Below are 16,155 nucleotides of genomic sequence, written 5' to 3'. Positions count from 1 at the left end.
GCCATATCATGCCACTCGCCGCCTGGGTTCTGTGTGTTTACTTGTTTAGGGGTAGTAATTGCATCAATTACTTGTTTAGGGTTGGGGAAAAGACAACTACTTGTTTAGGGTAGCAAATCGTGCAACTTATACTTGTTTAGGTGGGAAATTTCAGTCTCGGAAATACTTGTTTAGGGTGCTTTTTGAGAGTCCTCGGACGCGCCTGATACCCCCTCTTGACACTATAGTGGCCCCCCCGGGAAGGAAGCCTCACGTATGTCAAATCTGTAACATGGGCTTCACACAGGCTTGCACCTTGAAGAAACATGAACTGACACACAGCGATGTCAATGAAGAAACACAAATCATAAGGAAGCCTCACATATGTCAAATCTGTAAAATGGGCTTCACACAGATTTTCACCTTAAAGAAACACAAACTGACACACAGTGATGTCAATGAAAAAACACAAATCATAAGGAAGCCTCACATATGTCAAATCTGTAAAATGGGCTTCACACGGATTTTCACCTTAAAGAAACATGAACTGACACACAGTGATGGCAATAATGGGGAAATTAAAATCACATGGAAGCCTCACGTATGTCAAATCTGTAACATAGGCTTCACACAGATTTTCACCTTAAAGAAACATGAACTGACACACAGTGATGGCAATAATGGGGAAATTAAAATCACATGGAAGCCTCACGTATGTCAAATCTGTAACATGGGCTTCACACAGGCTTGCACCTTGAAGAAACATGAACTGACACACAGTGATGTCAATGAAGAAACTCAAATCACAAGGAAGCCTCACGTATGTCAAATCTGTAACAAGGGCTTCTCACAGACTTTTGACTTGAAGAGACATGAATGTTATACCCACAGTAAGGAGACTCATTTATGCAAAAAATGCAATAAGGACTTTACAAGTTTTGACCAATTACAAATGCATATGCTTATTCATACTGCAGAGGAATTCAGCTCACAAGTAACTACTAGTAAAGACAAACAGAAATCTTACCAATGTAAACATTGTTCTGAAAACTTCTCCACTACACTGAATTTGACAGAACATCAGTGGACGCACACCAAAGAGAAGTACATATGTCAATATTGCAACAAATGCTTCACACAGGCTTCCATTCTGAAAAGTCATAAATGTTCTCAAGTCACAAGGAAGCCTCACGTATGTCAAATCTGTAACAAGGGCTTCACACAAGCTTCCAACTTGAAGAGACATGAAAAGGCACACAGTGAAACTCTGAAGCCTTTCATATGTCAAATCTGTAACAGGGGCTTCACACAGGCTTCTTACTTAAAGAGACATGAAATTAAACAGTCACATCACAGTGATGTCAAGCCTCATGTATGTCAAATCTGTGCGAAGGGCTTCATACGGGCTTGCGACTTGAGGATCCATGAACAGACACACCATTACATTTACATATCGAGTCATCGATGCAAAAAATGCAACAAGGACTTTTCAAGTTCGGAGCAATTGAAATTGCATATGCTTATTCATACTGCAGAGGGGTTCAGCTCACCAAGACCAACGGAAATCGAACCAATGTAACAAAAGCATTGGAAACTTGGAAAATTTGAAAAAACAAGCAGGAAACTTGACAAGCCATGAACAAAGCATAGACCCTAGAAACCATATGTGACCCCTCAGCACAACTGAGCCCTGAAGTCGCCAATCCCGGGCGCCAATCATCATTTTTGAGATATTCAACCAAAATATTCTGCTTAAAATTAGCCTTAAAATGTCTATAGTACTTGACATTTAAGTAGTGAAAAATCAATAAAACAGTCAATAAATCCTTTGTTTCCTGTTGTTTATTGTTAAGTTCGATGGAGCATATCTCAATAGTGGCACTGGAGACATCCGGGCTCAGTTGTGGAGGATGGTCACATATTGGAATTGATGTAAAAGACTTATACAGATGCCAGTATCGCTGCAAAGATTTTGAACATTCAGTACACTTGCAAAAACTTGAAAATGCGCATCTCAAGGAGATACCTCATAGATATGCAACAAAGGATTTATAAAAAGTGGTGAATTACAAGAGCACACACTACATCATACAAGCAATGAGTTAATTGAGCAAAGTCAAAGGCAGGGCTGCATGTCAACTTTTTGGAATAGCTTGGCGCGAGACAGAAGTGTACCGTGATTTGCCGACTCCAATGTTCATTTCGACCGATGATTATTTGAGCCACGGCGCTCGAGACTGTGAAAAGTGGGGGGTACAACAAATTATTCATGACGATGCGTGCGATTTTACTCATTTTTGAGCTTTTTGCATGAGATTTATTACCTGGGCGTGAGATTTTACTACCTTGGCGTGAGAAAGTGACCCAATGCGTGAGACTCACAGCCAATGCGTGAGAGTTGACAGCCCTGGTCAAAGGTTAATATTGGAAACTGAACTTCAACTTGTTAACACCCCTGCCACTCTGGTGCCAGAGAGTAGCCATTGGGCAACTTTAACTGACGATGAGATATGTGATAGGGAACAGATATCAACATGGTAAAGTTAAGACATAATTAGGCAAAAAAGTCCTTATCCGACCGACCGACCCTATTAAAAATCTGAAAAGTGTAGAAAAAAGTGTTTTTATTTTTTGGTTTTACTATGAATGAAAGAATATCAACCCTAATTTTGGAATTTCCAGAAAAAGGGTTTTTTTTTCTAAAAACTTTTTAAGGGATCTGGAATGAGCATTATTTTCAACAGTATTTTTTGTGGAACATGAGAGCACATCAGACATATCGAATTGCATTCTGAATACGAAGAACGTCTTTCTGACAACAAATTATTTTCATTTTCTGAAATTCACAACATATACCGGTAATACAAATTTTATGACAAATTATTAAAATTGATATTTTTCACATTTTTGATAAAAATAACCGTCCTCGAAAATAAATTTTATAAATCTAATGACATATTCTTAAAGTGTATGTAGCTGGGAGGAAAAGCCGACGATCAATTAAAAATTTTGACCTTTCATATTGAAGATAATGGATATTTTTCCCAAAAAGACCTAATTTATTTTGGAGTTTTGGGGAAAAAAATCCTTATCTCAATACAAAAGGTCCAAATTTTCAATTGATCGTCCGCTTTTTATCCCACCTACATACACTTTAAGTATAAATCATCAAATTTATAAAGTTTACTTCGAGTACTGTTAAATATCAAAAATATCAATTTTAATCATTTTCCATAAAATGTGTATTACATTGCAAATTTCAAAAAATCAAAATTATTTGATATCAGAATGCATGCATTTTGATGTCTGATGTGCTCTAATGTCCCACAATAAATACTGTCCAAACGCATTCTATCCCTTAAAGGAGGATTTTGTGATCCTAGTATCCTCTTTTTATGACATGTTTCAGTACATATCCACGAAAAAAGACTATTCCCAAAATTTCAGTTGATTCCGATTTTGCGTTTGCGAGTTATGCATGATTATGTGTATTACACTGCTCCATAGACAATGCGTTGTAATTTCGTTCTGGTGCACCAGAACGAAATTCAATTCATCTCAAAGCTTGCGCGCGCGTTTGTAAAATGCCACGATTTGACAAAAAATAAATGCGGAAATTTTTTTATTTAAAAAAAAAAAATTTTTTTTTTTTTTTTTATAGTTTTTTCCAGAAAAAATCGGCAAAAATCAGACTTTTTTCTCAAAATACCATGAAAAAAAGTCGGGAATAAAAAAATTAAAAAAAAATCGCATTTCGCATTTGTTTTTAAATTTCTCGTGAGCTTTGAGACAAACCTTTTTTTTTTTGTGCCTAAACAAACTTAATTCTTCTCTGGTCATGATCTTTTTCTAAAAAGTAATTGTTAGGGTAGTTATAATTATGATTTAATTTAGTCCTCCATTCTGGAATGCCGCGACAATGTGATGTGTTATCTGATTAATGTATAGTCTGTGTTACAGACCGTGTACCTATATTATCCATAGGGAGAGAAACTAACTGGGAACCACTCGCGGCTTGTACTCGCCGCGAATCGAATTCGCCGCTCACCCCTTGATCGCGAATCCGACACTATCATGAGTCAGTCTTTGACAAAGACTAATTTATTACACAAGCTTACACTTGTTATTCAGGTCCTTCTAATTAAAGGCCTAGATTACTTGATCCACATTATTCTTCCCATTCGGCTGGTATTTGGCTCAAGCTTTTGTATACTCTGCAGTGCAGACTGCATGCTAAAAATTCAGGGTTTTAGCAGCCCAAATTGCCCTCTAACTTGCCCGAAGTGTTTGGGGGACTCTAAATTTCGAACACTTCATTTTGTATACATCCTACTTTTCTTTTCCGTCATTTAAAGCAAAGGTTGTTTTGTTATGCCAATTGGGATGATTTATTATAATTATTTGAATGGTTTAATTTACTCAGATGATTTTACATCAGGATTGGATCATTTGAGTGATTTAATTTGATCATTTGGATGATTTATTTTCATCATTAGGATGACTAACTTGATTCGATCATTTGGTAATGGGATCATTTGAATGGTTTAATTTGATTGAGTGATTTCAGTTCGGGGGCACTCGTAATAACGGACATCTCTGATTTCAAAGACGGGTCAGTGATTTCACATACGGGGTCTGTGATATCACATACGTCAAGCTTTGTTGACAGCTCGGCACCCGATGCAGCACATCGGAACGAAGCTGAGTGTATTAGAATAAGCTTTCCTATGTTTGGAAAATATCTACCCGTGCAAAAATTATATCTATCTGTGCAAATTCTGACAAATGGTCCCAGATCACACTTAAGATTGCAATGGCCAAAATCAAATGTTTTGAAGTAAAAAAAATCCCAATTTTACTATCCAATTCATGAATTGGATAGTAAAATTGGCAGGCACTCAACCTGCTCAACTTGGGCTAGCTACAACCCTAATAAGGCCTATACACAAAATTATTCCCACTGCGCTGGCACGTTCATCAAAATTACTTATATCGTTTGCGACTGGGTTTTGAAACTAGGGAGTATGTGATTTATGAGACGTCTCTGAAATATGATACTGTTATGTGACATGACGCTTCAAGAGTATTTGATATCAGAGACGTCTTTGAATTAGCAGTGCCCCCGAACTGATTTAATTTGATGATTTGGTAACTGTATGGGATCATTTGAATGGTTTAATTTGATCATTTGGATGATTTATTTTCATCATTAGGATGACTTGATTCGATCATTTGGTAACTGGGATCATTTGAATGGTTTAATTTGATCATTTGGATGATTTATTTTCATCATTAGGATGACTTGATTCGATCATTTGGTAACTGGGATCATTTGAATGGTTTTGATCATTTGGATATTTTATTTTGGTCATTTGGATGATTTAATTCGATCATTTGGATGATTTATTTTATGAGGTTCAAATACCTTGTGTATCAATTAAAAAATGTTTGTGATGTTAGTTAAAAATGTTCGCGATGTTCATTGAAATTTGTTCGCGATGTTCATAAAAAATGTTTGTAATGTTCATTAAAAAAAATAGTTGCGATGATGTTCATTAAAACATGTTCGCAATGATGAGCACCATTACTTGTATTTAGGGATTTTGTATTTAAGTAATTTAAGTATTTTGGAAAGGTCTTGATTGGAGAAGAATGGTTTTATTTATACAGTGATTTATTGTTGTTCAATTAATATGCCAACATTGTCTTTTGTATGTGATTGCTATAGCTATATATTTATGTTTACAAAAAGAAATAATTTGTGTTTATCGTTGGGTGTCCTGGACTTGTCTGCATCGGTGTCGGCATTTCATTGTTTTGCCAGTTAACTGGTGGAGATGCGAGGTCCATGGCAGCCGGCTTTAAGCACTTTTATAAATATCTTTGTGTGTAAAAGAAAATATGTATCAAATTTTGACCATTTTCATGCATGTACATGTACCTTAATTGATTGAAAAATAAAAATGTTGTTATTCAAATGTTGCAACTTCAAATTTAAGTTTTCAGTCTTTGTCTTAATGAGTTGTTGATTCATAAAATTAATGTTAAATTTATTTGGTCCCATCCTTAATTTAAGGCCACACTACCCATGGCCAGGCAATTTGTCAAACTTTGTCGCAAGTCTGACTTTTAATATATTTTTCCCAAACCCCTGGTCTGTGACAATTCGCTGTCGTAGTGCACGTTAGTAACCATTGTTTACTGCTCCAAGCCTGGGCTCATATGTCGGAATGCTGATTTTGAAAAAGTCTACTATTTTCAAGAGGAGGGGGGAAATTTTGTAAAAAGTGGACTTTTCCAAAATTTGGACCTTTTTGACCTGATTTTTTTGCTTGCTACGCTCGCAAATTGTGAAATTGGGGGGGGGGATGCAACCGCACCCCCTGCATACTGGGCCTGCCTAAAATCTAAAAGTTATAGTGGGGGGGGCACAAGTTTAATTTGGGTAGGGAGGTGTCACCAAGAATCTAAAATTTATAGTGGGGGGGGCTCACCAAGAATCCGAAAGTAATAAGGGGGTGAGTTTGGGTAGGAAGGTGCCACCTTTTGCACCAATGTCTATGACACAAGTCAAAATGAACTGAATTGAATAAGTTTGATTTAATAAATTTAATAAACTTGATTTGTTTATATTATCTTATTTATTTATTTTTTGTTTGTTTCCAGAGTAAATATCAATCTTGGTATTGAGATGTTTGAAATGACGAAATACTAACAGAGAACATGAGAACAATATTCAACTCTCCTCTCCTCAAAGCAACGTCATCCACCGAGTTATGCAGTCAGCAAGGGAAGATCATAATTAGTTTTGTACTGGTATTCAAGTTCAACCACTGATCGAGCCCAACTTTAAAAAATAAACAGATTCAGATAGTGGTGAACGAGAAAAGATGAATCCACCAACAATTTGGACACATTATTTCCATTCATATGTCATTGATGGTAGCGATGGTAAAACATTTATTCCTGCAAAAAATGCACTGCTCTTCCTTGGATGTGCCAACAGGCAGAAAAATGTCGGATGGGGCACGTTTGATAAATTTCTGCAAACAAACGGTTTAAATCCAGATCACCATTTTGACAAGGCGGGTAACATTCGCCGTAGAAAAGGGATCTCAACAATTGCGTTTTGCCATTTACTTTTTGGAGGACGTAATTTCCAAGATATGCCATGCCATTTAGACGGTGAACTTCGTAAAACAATAAATGAACGTATTCAAGTTTTAATAGGGCTATGCATGGAGTCTCTTGCAACGATTCCAATGCATCCTTTAGAGATCCATGACGGGCCTAGAGCCGCTGGGAAAGAGGACCAATTCACTGACATTGATGCTGAAGAGCAAACCTGTGATGGTGATGGTGACATCGATGCTGGAGAGCCATTACATGCTGATGATCGTGACATGAATATTGAAGAACAATCCGATGTTGGAGATGATATCCAAGATGAGCAAACCCATGCTGGTGAGCACTCCGGGGGGGGGGGTGAACTCACTAAAATGGGTGACAGGGATGTACTGAGCTCCCTCACACTCAATGACCCCCTTTCTTGTTTTCCTGACACCAAAAGACCCCCCTTTATGAATTTTGGAAAAATGTCTGATAATCTCTCACTGAATTGAATGACCCTGTTTTTCATTATTTTTCTTGAAATTTTTTAAAGGGGGGTGCGCTCACTAAAAATGGGTGACAATGATGTACTGAGCTCCCTCACACTCAATGACCCCTGACACCAAAAGACCCTCCCCTTTTTCATGGCAATTTTGGAAAAATGTCTGATAATCTCTCACTGAATGACGGCTTGTTTTTCATTATTTTTCTTGAAATTTGTTTTGAAATTTGAAATTTTTATTACTTTTTGTATAAACTATATTATATTTTTACCCAAAATTTTCCCAGTCTTATGGAAAGATCCCCAGTCTCATGAAAAGACTACCTTTTGGGGCCTCACCAAATGACCCCCATTTTTGGTGTCTATAGGCTCTCACCAAAAGACCCCTAGTTTCGAACTGCTGTCTGCACATCCCCGTCACTTCCAAAGTCGAGTGCCCTCCCGGTGGTCACTTGCATGCTGAAAGTGACATAGATCATTACCCTGCTACGCTAATTGCCTAAGTCATTTTTGGTAATTTTGAGAACAAAGAACAAAATGTGATTTAAACATGCATCAGTTACGTAATCACCCTAATTATTTTGGATATTCATTTGTATCATTATCATTTGTTCTTGTGCAAAGATTGGTGAACAAATATGTTTAAATGCATGTTTGAACCATATTTTGTACTTTGTTCTCAAAATTACAAAAAAAGGCTTAGGCAATTAGCGTAGCAGGCTGATGATATGTGACATAGATTACATATATCTTTTCAGTCATTTTAGCTCAATGTAAATTGTATTAAGAAAACAGTATGTCCGATTTGCTTTGAACAAAAATCATGTTGATCAGTGATATATCTTATGCCCTACTCAATCAATCTATAAAAAACATGCTCAGACAGAGCATTTCCTAATTTCCAGAAATATGTCAACCGGTAATATAACCAAATTAAAGTTTGTTCAAAAGGCGGGGAAAAAATAAGACTCATAACAATGTGTATTGATATAGAATGGCATGCACACAGTTGGGCGCAATCATGCTGGTTGTGCATTGCGTAATGCATGACTGGTGCACGCTTATGTGAATTTATGTGAGCGTGAGTTGGGATTTTATTGACGCGTACATAAGGAGAATAATTTTCGCTTTATATAAGCCGAACAAACTTTAGCCAGTGCCGTATTTTCTTTCGGGGGGGGGGGGTCTTTGAATTAAAATTGTGACTGCAATTGTCAGAAAAAAAATGCAAAATTGCATGTTTGACCCTTTCCAAAATTAATTGGCTTAATATTAAAATTAACTTTTATTGCCAATTCCAACTTGAGCATTAGGAGTGGGAATTTTCATTTGGCAAAACATGCCCAGGATAACATTTTTTACCCCCAGTGCTGTATTTTCTGGAATCGGGAGTTAATAATAGAGCTGATGAAAACTTTCATATTTAACAATGTGGTTTGTAGGCTAGGCAATTTCTATTAAGGAATGGCATACAGCTGGTGTGAATTGTTTATCAAAAAGGGAATGCAGAGCAGTCTAGGCAATTTCAAGTCCGGGGGTACTCAGTACAAATGACCATACAGGGATATATCAATGGTATATCAATGACCCCCTTTTCAAAGCCTATTTTGGTATATGAATGGGTCCTTTTTTCAAAATTTTCTCAATTTTTTCGGAAAACAGCCCAATTTTTCCTTAATCTAGCCAAAATTTTCCTAAAATTTTGGGAAAATTTGTAAAAACTAAGACAATGTTGCATGGTTAAATTCGGCCGAAAATTTTGACTTTTGGTATATCAATGGGTCCAAATTTCTTGAAAAATTGGTATATTTATGTGTCCACTTCCAAAATCTCAGCGGCATGTCCCTACCAAAACCAAACTTGAGTACCCCCCATGGTTTCAAGTTCACACAACATCATACTTTGTTATCTTCTTTTCCAGAACAAATGGCTTCCAGAAGACCTCTGATCAACCTGGTGAAACCTCACACTTGTATATATTGCAGCAGACATTTTCATGATACTCAACGATATATTAATCACCTGAACCGCCACAAGAAGCGGATAAGATCGTATTGGCAGACTTGTCGTATCCGTACTTTCGAGTCCCAATTTCCGTACCCGTACACGTACCCACGGCTTCAGACCCGTACCCGTACTCATGCCCTATTTTGACTTCGGCCCTTTTTGACCCGTACTCATGGACTGGGACCCGTACTCATGGCCTGGGACCCGGACCCGTATTCATGGCACGGGACCCATACCTGTACTCTTCATACTCATGGTCTGGGACCCGGACCCATGGGTACGGGTACACAGTACATGGCTACACAATTTGGACACATTTTTTCCATTCATATGTCATTGATGGTAAAACATTTATTCCTGCCAAAAATGCACTGCTCTTCCTTGGATGTGCCAACAGGCAGAAAAATGTGGGATGGGGCACGTTTGATAAGTTTCTGCAAACAAACGGTTTAAATCCAGATCACCATTTTGACAAGGCGGGTAACATTCGCCGTAGAAAAGGGATCTCAACAATTGCGTTTTGCCATTTACTTTTTGGAGGACGTAATTTCCAAGATATGCCATGCCATTTAGACAGTGAACTTAGTAAAACAATAAATGAGCGTATTCAAGTTTTAATAGGGCTATGCATGGAGTCTCTTGCAACTATTCCAATGCATCCTTTAGAGATCCATGAGAGGCCAAGAGCCACTGGGAAAGAGGAACAATTCACTGACACTGATGCTGAAGAGCAAACCTGTGATGGTGACGGTGACATCGATGCTGAAGAGCCATTACATGCTGATGATCGTGACATGAATATTGAAGAACAATCCGATGTTGGAGGCAATATCCAAGATGAGGAGCAAACCCATGCTGAAAGTAACATAGGTGAGCACTCCGGGGGGGTGCACTCAATGACCCCTTGTTTTGTTTTCCTGACACCAAAAGACCCCCCTTTATGAATTTTGGAAAAATGTCTGATAATCTCTCACTGAATGACCCTGTTTTCATTATTTTTCTTGAATTTTTTTTAAGAAGGGGACTGCACTCACTAAAAATGGGTGACAAGGATGTACTGAGCTCCCTCACACTCAATGACCCCCTTTCTTGTTTTCCTGATACCAAAAGATCCCTTTTCATGGATTTTGGAAAAATGTCTGATAGTCTCTCACTGAATGACGGCCTGTTTTTCATTATTTTTCTTGAAATTTGTTTTGAAATTTTGTTACTTTTTTTATAAACTATAATATTATATTTTTACCCAAAATTTTCCCAGTCTTACGGAAAGATCCCCAGGCTCATGAAAAGACTACCTTTTGGGGCCTTCTCACCAAATGACCCCCATTTTTGGTGTCTAGGCTCTCACCAAAAAACCACTACTTTTGAACTGCTGTCTGCACATCCCCGTCACTTCCAAAGTCGAGTGCCCTCCCGGTGGTCACTTCCATGCTGAAAGTGACATATCGTTACCCTGCTACGCTAATTGCCTACGTCATTTTTTGTAATTTTGAGAACAAAGAACAAAATGTGGTTCAAGCATGCATCAGTTAATGTAATCACCCTTATTATTTCGGATTATTCATTTGTATCATTATCATTTGTTTGTGTGCAAAGATTGGTGAAAAAATATGTTTAAATGCATGCTTGAACCATATTTTGTACTTTGTTCTCAAAATTACAAAAAAAAACTTAGGCAATTAGCGTAACAAGCTGACGATATGTGACATAGATTACATTTTCAGTCATTTTAGCTCAATGTAAATTGTATTAAGAAAGAAAACAGTATTTCCGATTTGCTTTAAACAAAAACCATGTTGATCAGTGCCGACGTCGGGTATTGGTCGGCGAAGTCGGCAAGGGGTCGGGGTCCTGCTGAAGTAGTCGGGCGGACATCGGCCCTACGTCACTAAGTGAACGTCGGCCTGCTGACTTTGGGGCGACTTCCGTTGAGGTCGGCCCCACGTCACTAAGTGAATGTCGGCCCGCTGACTTTGGGGCGACGTCAGGTTGAGGTCGGCCCTACGTCACTAAGTGAATGTCGGCCCGCTGACTTTGGGGCGACGTCGGGTTGAGGTCGGTGAAATTCATCAAATGTTGGGCCAATGTTATTAATCCAAATGTTTTATTTTTACATGTATATTACTTTATAAAGAAAACAAATCAACACATTTAGTAAATTTGATCAATATCCTTTAAATAATACACTTTAGCTGGTTTAGCCATCAAAATATTGCTTATATATTAACTTAAAACACTTCATCAAATATAGAAACCTCGGTAGCTCAGTCGGTAGAGCACCAGATTTATAAACCGAAGGTCCCTGGTTCGAATCCCGGTAGGTCCAGTAAGTGACTTGTGTAAATTAAGCTAGGAAACTTGTGTTCGTTGTAAAATAGAGAGTAGGTAAGTGTAATACTCGGTGTAAGCAGAGTATACGCTACGAAATAATATTTTTGATTTTTTTTTTCATGATTTTTCGTCTCATTGGGCTAACTTGCCAATCGTTGGATGGTTGGTCCAACGTAGTTCCAAGGTCGGGCCGACGTTGTTGAAGTCGGGTTAGGGTCGGCACCGGCTTTTAAGCAGTCGGCATTACGTCGGCCGGTGGTCGAACCAAAGTCGGGCCGACCTCGTCGGCAGGACATATACCCAGTGAGCAGCCGACATCTGAGCCGACGTTCAGCCACTGTCCATGGCGACCGACCAATACCCGACGTCGGGCCAACCTCTTTGTGTTATCAGGGTACTCAATCAATTTATAAAAAACATGCTCAGAGCATTTCCTAATTTCTAGAAATATGTCAACCGGTAATAATATAACCAAATTAAAGTTTGTTCAAAAGGCGGAAAAAAATAAGACTTATAACAATGTGTATTGATATAGAATGGCATGCACACAGTTGCAGGGCACAATCATGCTGGTTGTGTGTTGCGTAATGCATGATCGGTGCACGTTTGTGTGAATTTATTGATGCGTGCATAAGGCGAATAATTTTAGCTTTATATAAGCCGAACAAACTTTAGCCAGTGCCGTATTTTCTTTCGGGGGGGGGGGGGGGCTTTTAATTAAAATTGTGACTGCAATTGTCAAAAAAAAAGAAGCAAAATTGCATGTTTGACCCTTTCCAAAATTAATTGGCTAAAAATATTAAAATTAACTTTTATTGCCCATTCCAACTTAGGAGTGGGTCTTTTCATTTGGCAAAACATGCCCAGGATAACATTTTTACCCCCAGTGCTGTATTTTCTGGAATCGGGAGTTAATAATAGAGCTGAAAACTTTCATATTTAACAATGTGGTTTGTAGGCTAGGCAATTTCTATTAAAGAATGGCATACAGCTGGTGTGAATTGTTTATCAAAAAGGGAATGCAGAGCAGTCTAGGCAATTTCAAGTTCACACAACATCATACTTTGTTATCCTCTTTTCCAGAACAAATGGCTTCCAGAAGACAACTGATCAACCTGGTGAAACCTCACACTTGTATATATTGCAGCAGACATTTTCATGATACTCATCGATATATTAATCACCTGAACTGCCACAAGAAGCGGATAAGATTGTATTGGCAGACTTGTAGTACCCGTACTCGAGTCCCAATTTCCGTACCCGTACACACAGCTTCAGACCCGTACCCGTACTCATGCCCTATTTTGACTTCGGCCCTTTTTGACCCGTACTCATGGACTGGGACCCGTACTCATGGCCTGGGACCCGGACCCGTATTCATGGCACGGGACCCATACCTGTACTCTTCATACTCATGGGCTGGGACCCGGACCAATGGGTACGGGTACACAGAACCTGGCTACACAATTTGGACACATTTTTTCCATTCATATGTCATTGATGGTAAAACATTTATTCCTGCAAAAAATGCACTGCTCTTCCTTGGATGTGCCAACAGGCAGAAAAATGTGGGATGGGGCACGTTTGATAAGTTTCTGCAAACAAACGGTTTAAATCCAGATCACCATTTTGACAAGGCGGGTAACATTCGCCGTAGAAAAGGGATCTCAACAATTGCGTTTTGCCATTTACTTTTTGGAGGACGTAATTTCCAAGATATGCCATGCCATTTAGACAGTGAACTTCGTAAAACAATAAATGAACGTATTCAAGTTTTAATAGGACTGTGTATGGAGTCTCTTGCAACGATTCCAATGCATCCTTTAGAGATCCATGAGAGGCCTAGAGCCACTGGGAAAGAGGACCAATAACTGACATTGATGCTGAAGAGCAAACCTGTGATGGTGATGGTGACATCGATGCTGAAGAGCCATTACATGCTGATGATCGTGACATGCAGGAAAGTGAGAATACTCTCACTTCCCAGATGCATGTTACCTCCACTCATGAATATGCGAGTCCTCTGATCATAAATTCATAATGAAAACAAAATTATGGGTACGAGTCCAAAGTCAAAATAACTCATAGGTACGGGTTCAAAGCCATGGGTACGGGTATGGAAATTGGGACTAGAGTACGGATAGGGTCCCTGAGTACGGGTACTGGCCATGGGTACGGGTATGGAAATTGGGACTTGTATAAGTCTTATTGTGGGTATGGGTATATAAACAAATTAATTAAACAAGTACAAAAAGAGATTAAATATGGGTGGTCAGGGTTCCAATTGGCTGTATCGCGTAGCAGTTTGCTCCTTATTTTGTAAGTTACTGCTACCCAATTTTGCATTTGTATAGCATCGTGCTTTAGTATATGGAAGTAGCATCCTCTTTTTATGACATTTTTAGTAGATATCCACGAAAAAAGCTTATTCCCAAAATTTCAGTTGATTCCGATTTTGCATTTGCGAATTATGCATGATTATGTGTATTACACTGCCCCATAGACAATGTGTTGTACATGTAATTCCGTTCTGGTATACCAGAACGAAAGTATACCAGAACGAAATTCAAATTTCACGATATCTTTGCTGCACGAATTAATCTGCAAGAAATTTTTTGTACATAAACATTATGTAGCCAGAGGTTTCCACTGACATAAAAATCTCAACTTTTTTTGAGAAAAGTTGGGGGATGATGCTGTGGATCACGAAATGCCCTTTTACGATGAATTAGCGAAAAACTGCTACGCAAAATTTTAAACGAATTCGAACCCTGTGGGTGGTCATAGCGAATCTAGCCTAAAGGTGGCATATTTTGGGATGCAAGTGAAAACTCTATGTCTAAGACGTCGACCCGTACCCATGGCGGGTCCCAAGTCTGCGTATTGGTACAAGTCGCCCACCAAAGAGAAGCTTTACGAATGTAAAGGGATTCACACGTATATAAATTACTGTAGTAGACCACAAATGCTACCAGATTGCACAGAAGATGCCTTACAAATGTCAAATCTGCAATAAAGGCATTGCAACAATAGGGAATCTGAACGAACATAAACACACTCACAGAAAATGCAAAAACTACAATAAAAGCTTAACAAGACTGAACTGGAATAAGCAAGAATGTGACAAGCTTATGAGAATAAGAGCCAATGCACCCAATCGCATAAGAAAAACAAACCGGAATAGTCACATCAAAGGGGAGCCATATTGGTGCCAATTTTGTGATAAAGGTAGCCTATAAACCAACATGAAATGATGCACAGCTCCCGGGCACAGCTTAGAAAACGTAAAAAAGAAGTCATGTAAATGCAATAGCTGGTTGGGAAACCAAGCTATATTTGACAAGACATGAGCGCTCAGTGCACTGCAAAGGAAGACTCATAGAGCTTTGCAACAAGGCATTTGCTTCACACCAAGGCTGTAGCAAGCTGGGTGGCTGGGAATGCCATATGGCCTCCCCACTTTTGAGAATTTTTTATGTTTTTCTTTATATCTTTATTTCAATTTAGGCATATACCCCGGGCATATATTTGTAATTTGGCTGCCCCACATTTGTGATGGCCACCCCACATTTGTCAACCTTGTTAGGGCCTTTTTTTTTACAATAACTTACTTATTCACATAAGAAGGCATACAAAAGAAAAGCCTCACACATGTCTAATTTGTAATAAAGCCTTTACACAGACCGGAAACTTGAACAAACATATACGGACGCGGACTCAACACAAATAGAAGCATGAGTTTGAAGGCCAGTGGCGGCGCCAGGAATTTTTTCTGGAGGGGCATGGAGGGGCAAAGTGAAAAAGTTGACATTTTTGTAATTTTGGGTTTTTACTGGGGGGGAAGAGTTCTGACGGGGACGGCCATCGCTGCACCGCCACTGGTGAAGGCTACAAGCTACAAAATGCCCACCAGTCAGAACATACATCAAAAGAGATGTATTCCACAAGTTAATGAAAAATGCAGCTGGAAATTTTATTAATTATTTTAAGAGTGGGGGGGTGCAAGCAATTGGCAGGCCGAGGGGAGGACAGGCAATTTTGGCAGGCTGTTTGAAATTTTATTCGGGGAGCTTTCAATGTTAATTTCTTCACTAATGTGAAAATGAGTAAATAAACTGGCAGTAGTCCTACTAGTTCATGGCCCTTGGGAAAGTTAGTCCATTTTGCTAGACTATCCATGCCTTGAAGGTGAAATAAACCTACTCATGTTACCATCTGACCGCAAA

At 38.7% G+C, this 16,155-nt stretch overlaps 2 protein-coding genes across 2 annotated transcripts in view; one reads left to right on the top strand and one right to left on the bottom strand.

Annotated features, from left to right (window-relative positions):
• The window catches only part of LOC140138970 (laminin subunit beta-2-like), a 555,517-nt gene that overhangs the window by 56,911 nt on the left and 482,451 nt on the right, over positions 1-16,155 (bottom strand). The window lies entirely within an intron of this gene.
• On the top strand, positions 6,943-15,920 carry LOC140139860 (uncharacterized). Its single transcript, XM_072161618.1, has 3 exons — positions 6,943-7,443; positions 9,513-10,468; positions 13,013-15,920. Exons 2-3 carry the CDS (start codon positions 9,817-9,819, stop codon positions 13,798-13,800), a joined length of 1,440 nt encoding a protein of 479 aa, XP_072017719.1. The 5' UTR covers positions 6,943-7,443; positions 9,513-9,816; the 3' UTR covers positions 13,801-15,920.

Source organism: Amphiura filiformis, chromosome 18, assembly GCF_039555335.1.
Source record: "Amphiura filiformis chromosome 18, Afil_fr2py, whole genome shotgun sequence".
Lineage (NCBI taxonomy): Eukaryota > Metazoa > Echinodermata > Ophiuroidea > Amphilepidida > Amphiuridae > Amphiura > Amphiura filiformis.
This window is presented reverse-complemented; position numbering and strand designations above follow the sequence as displayed.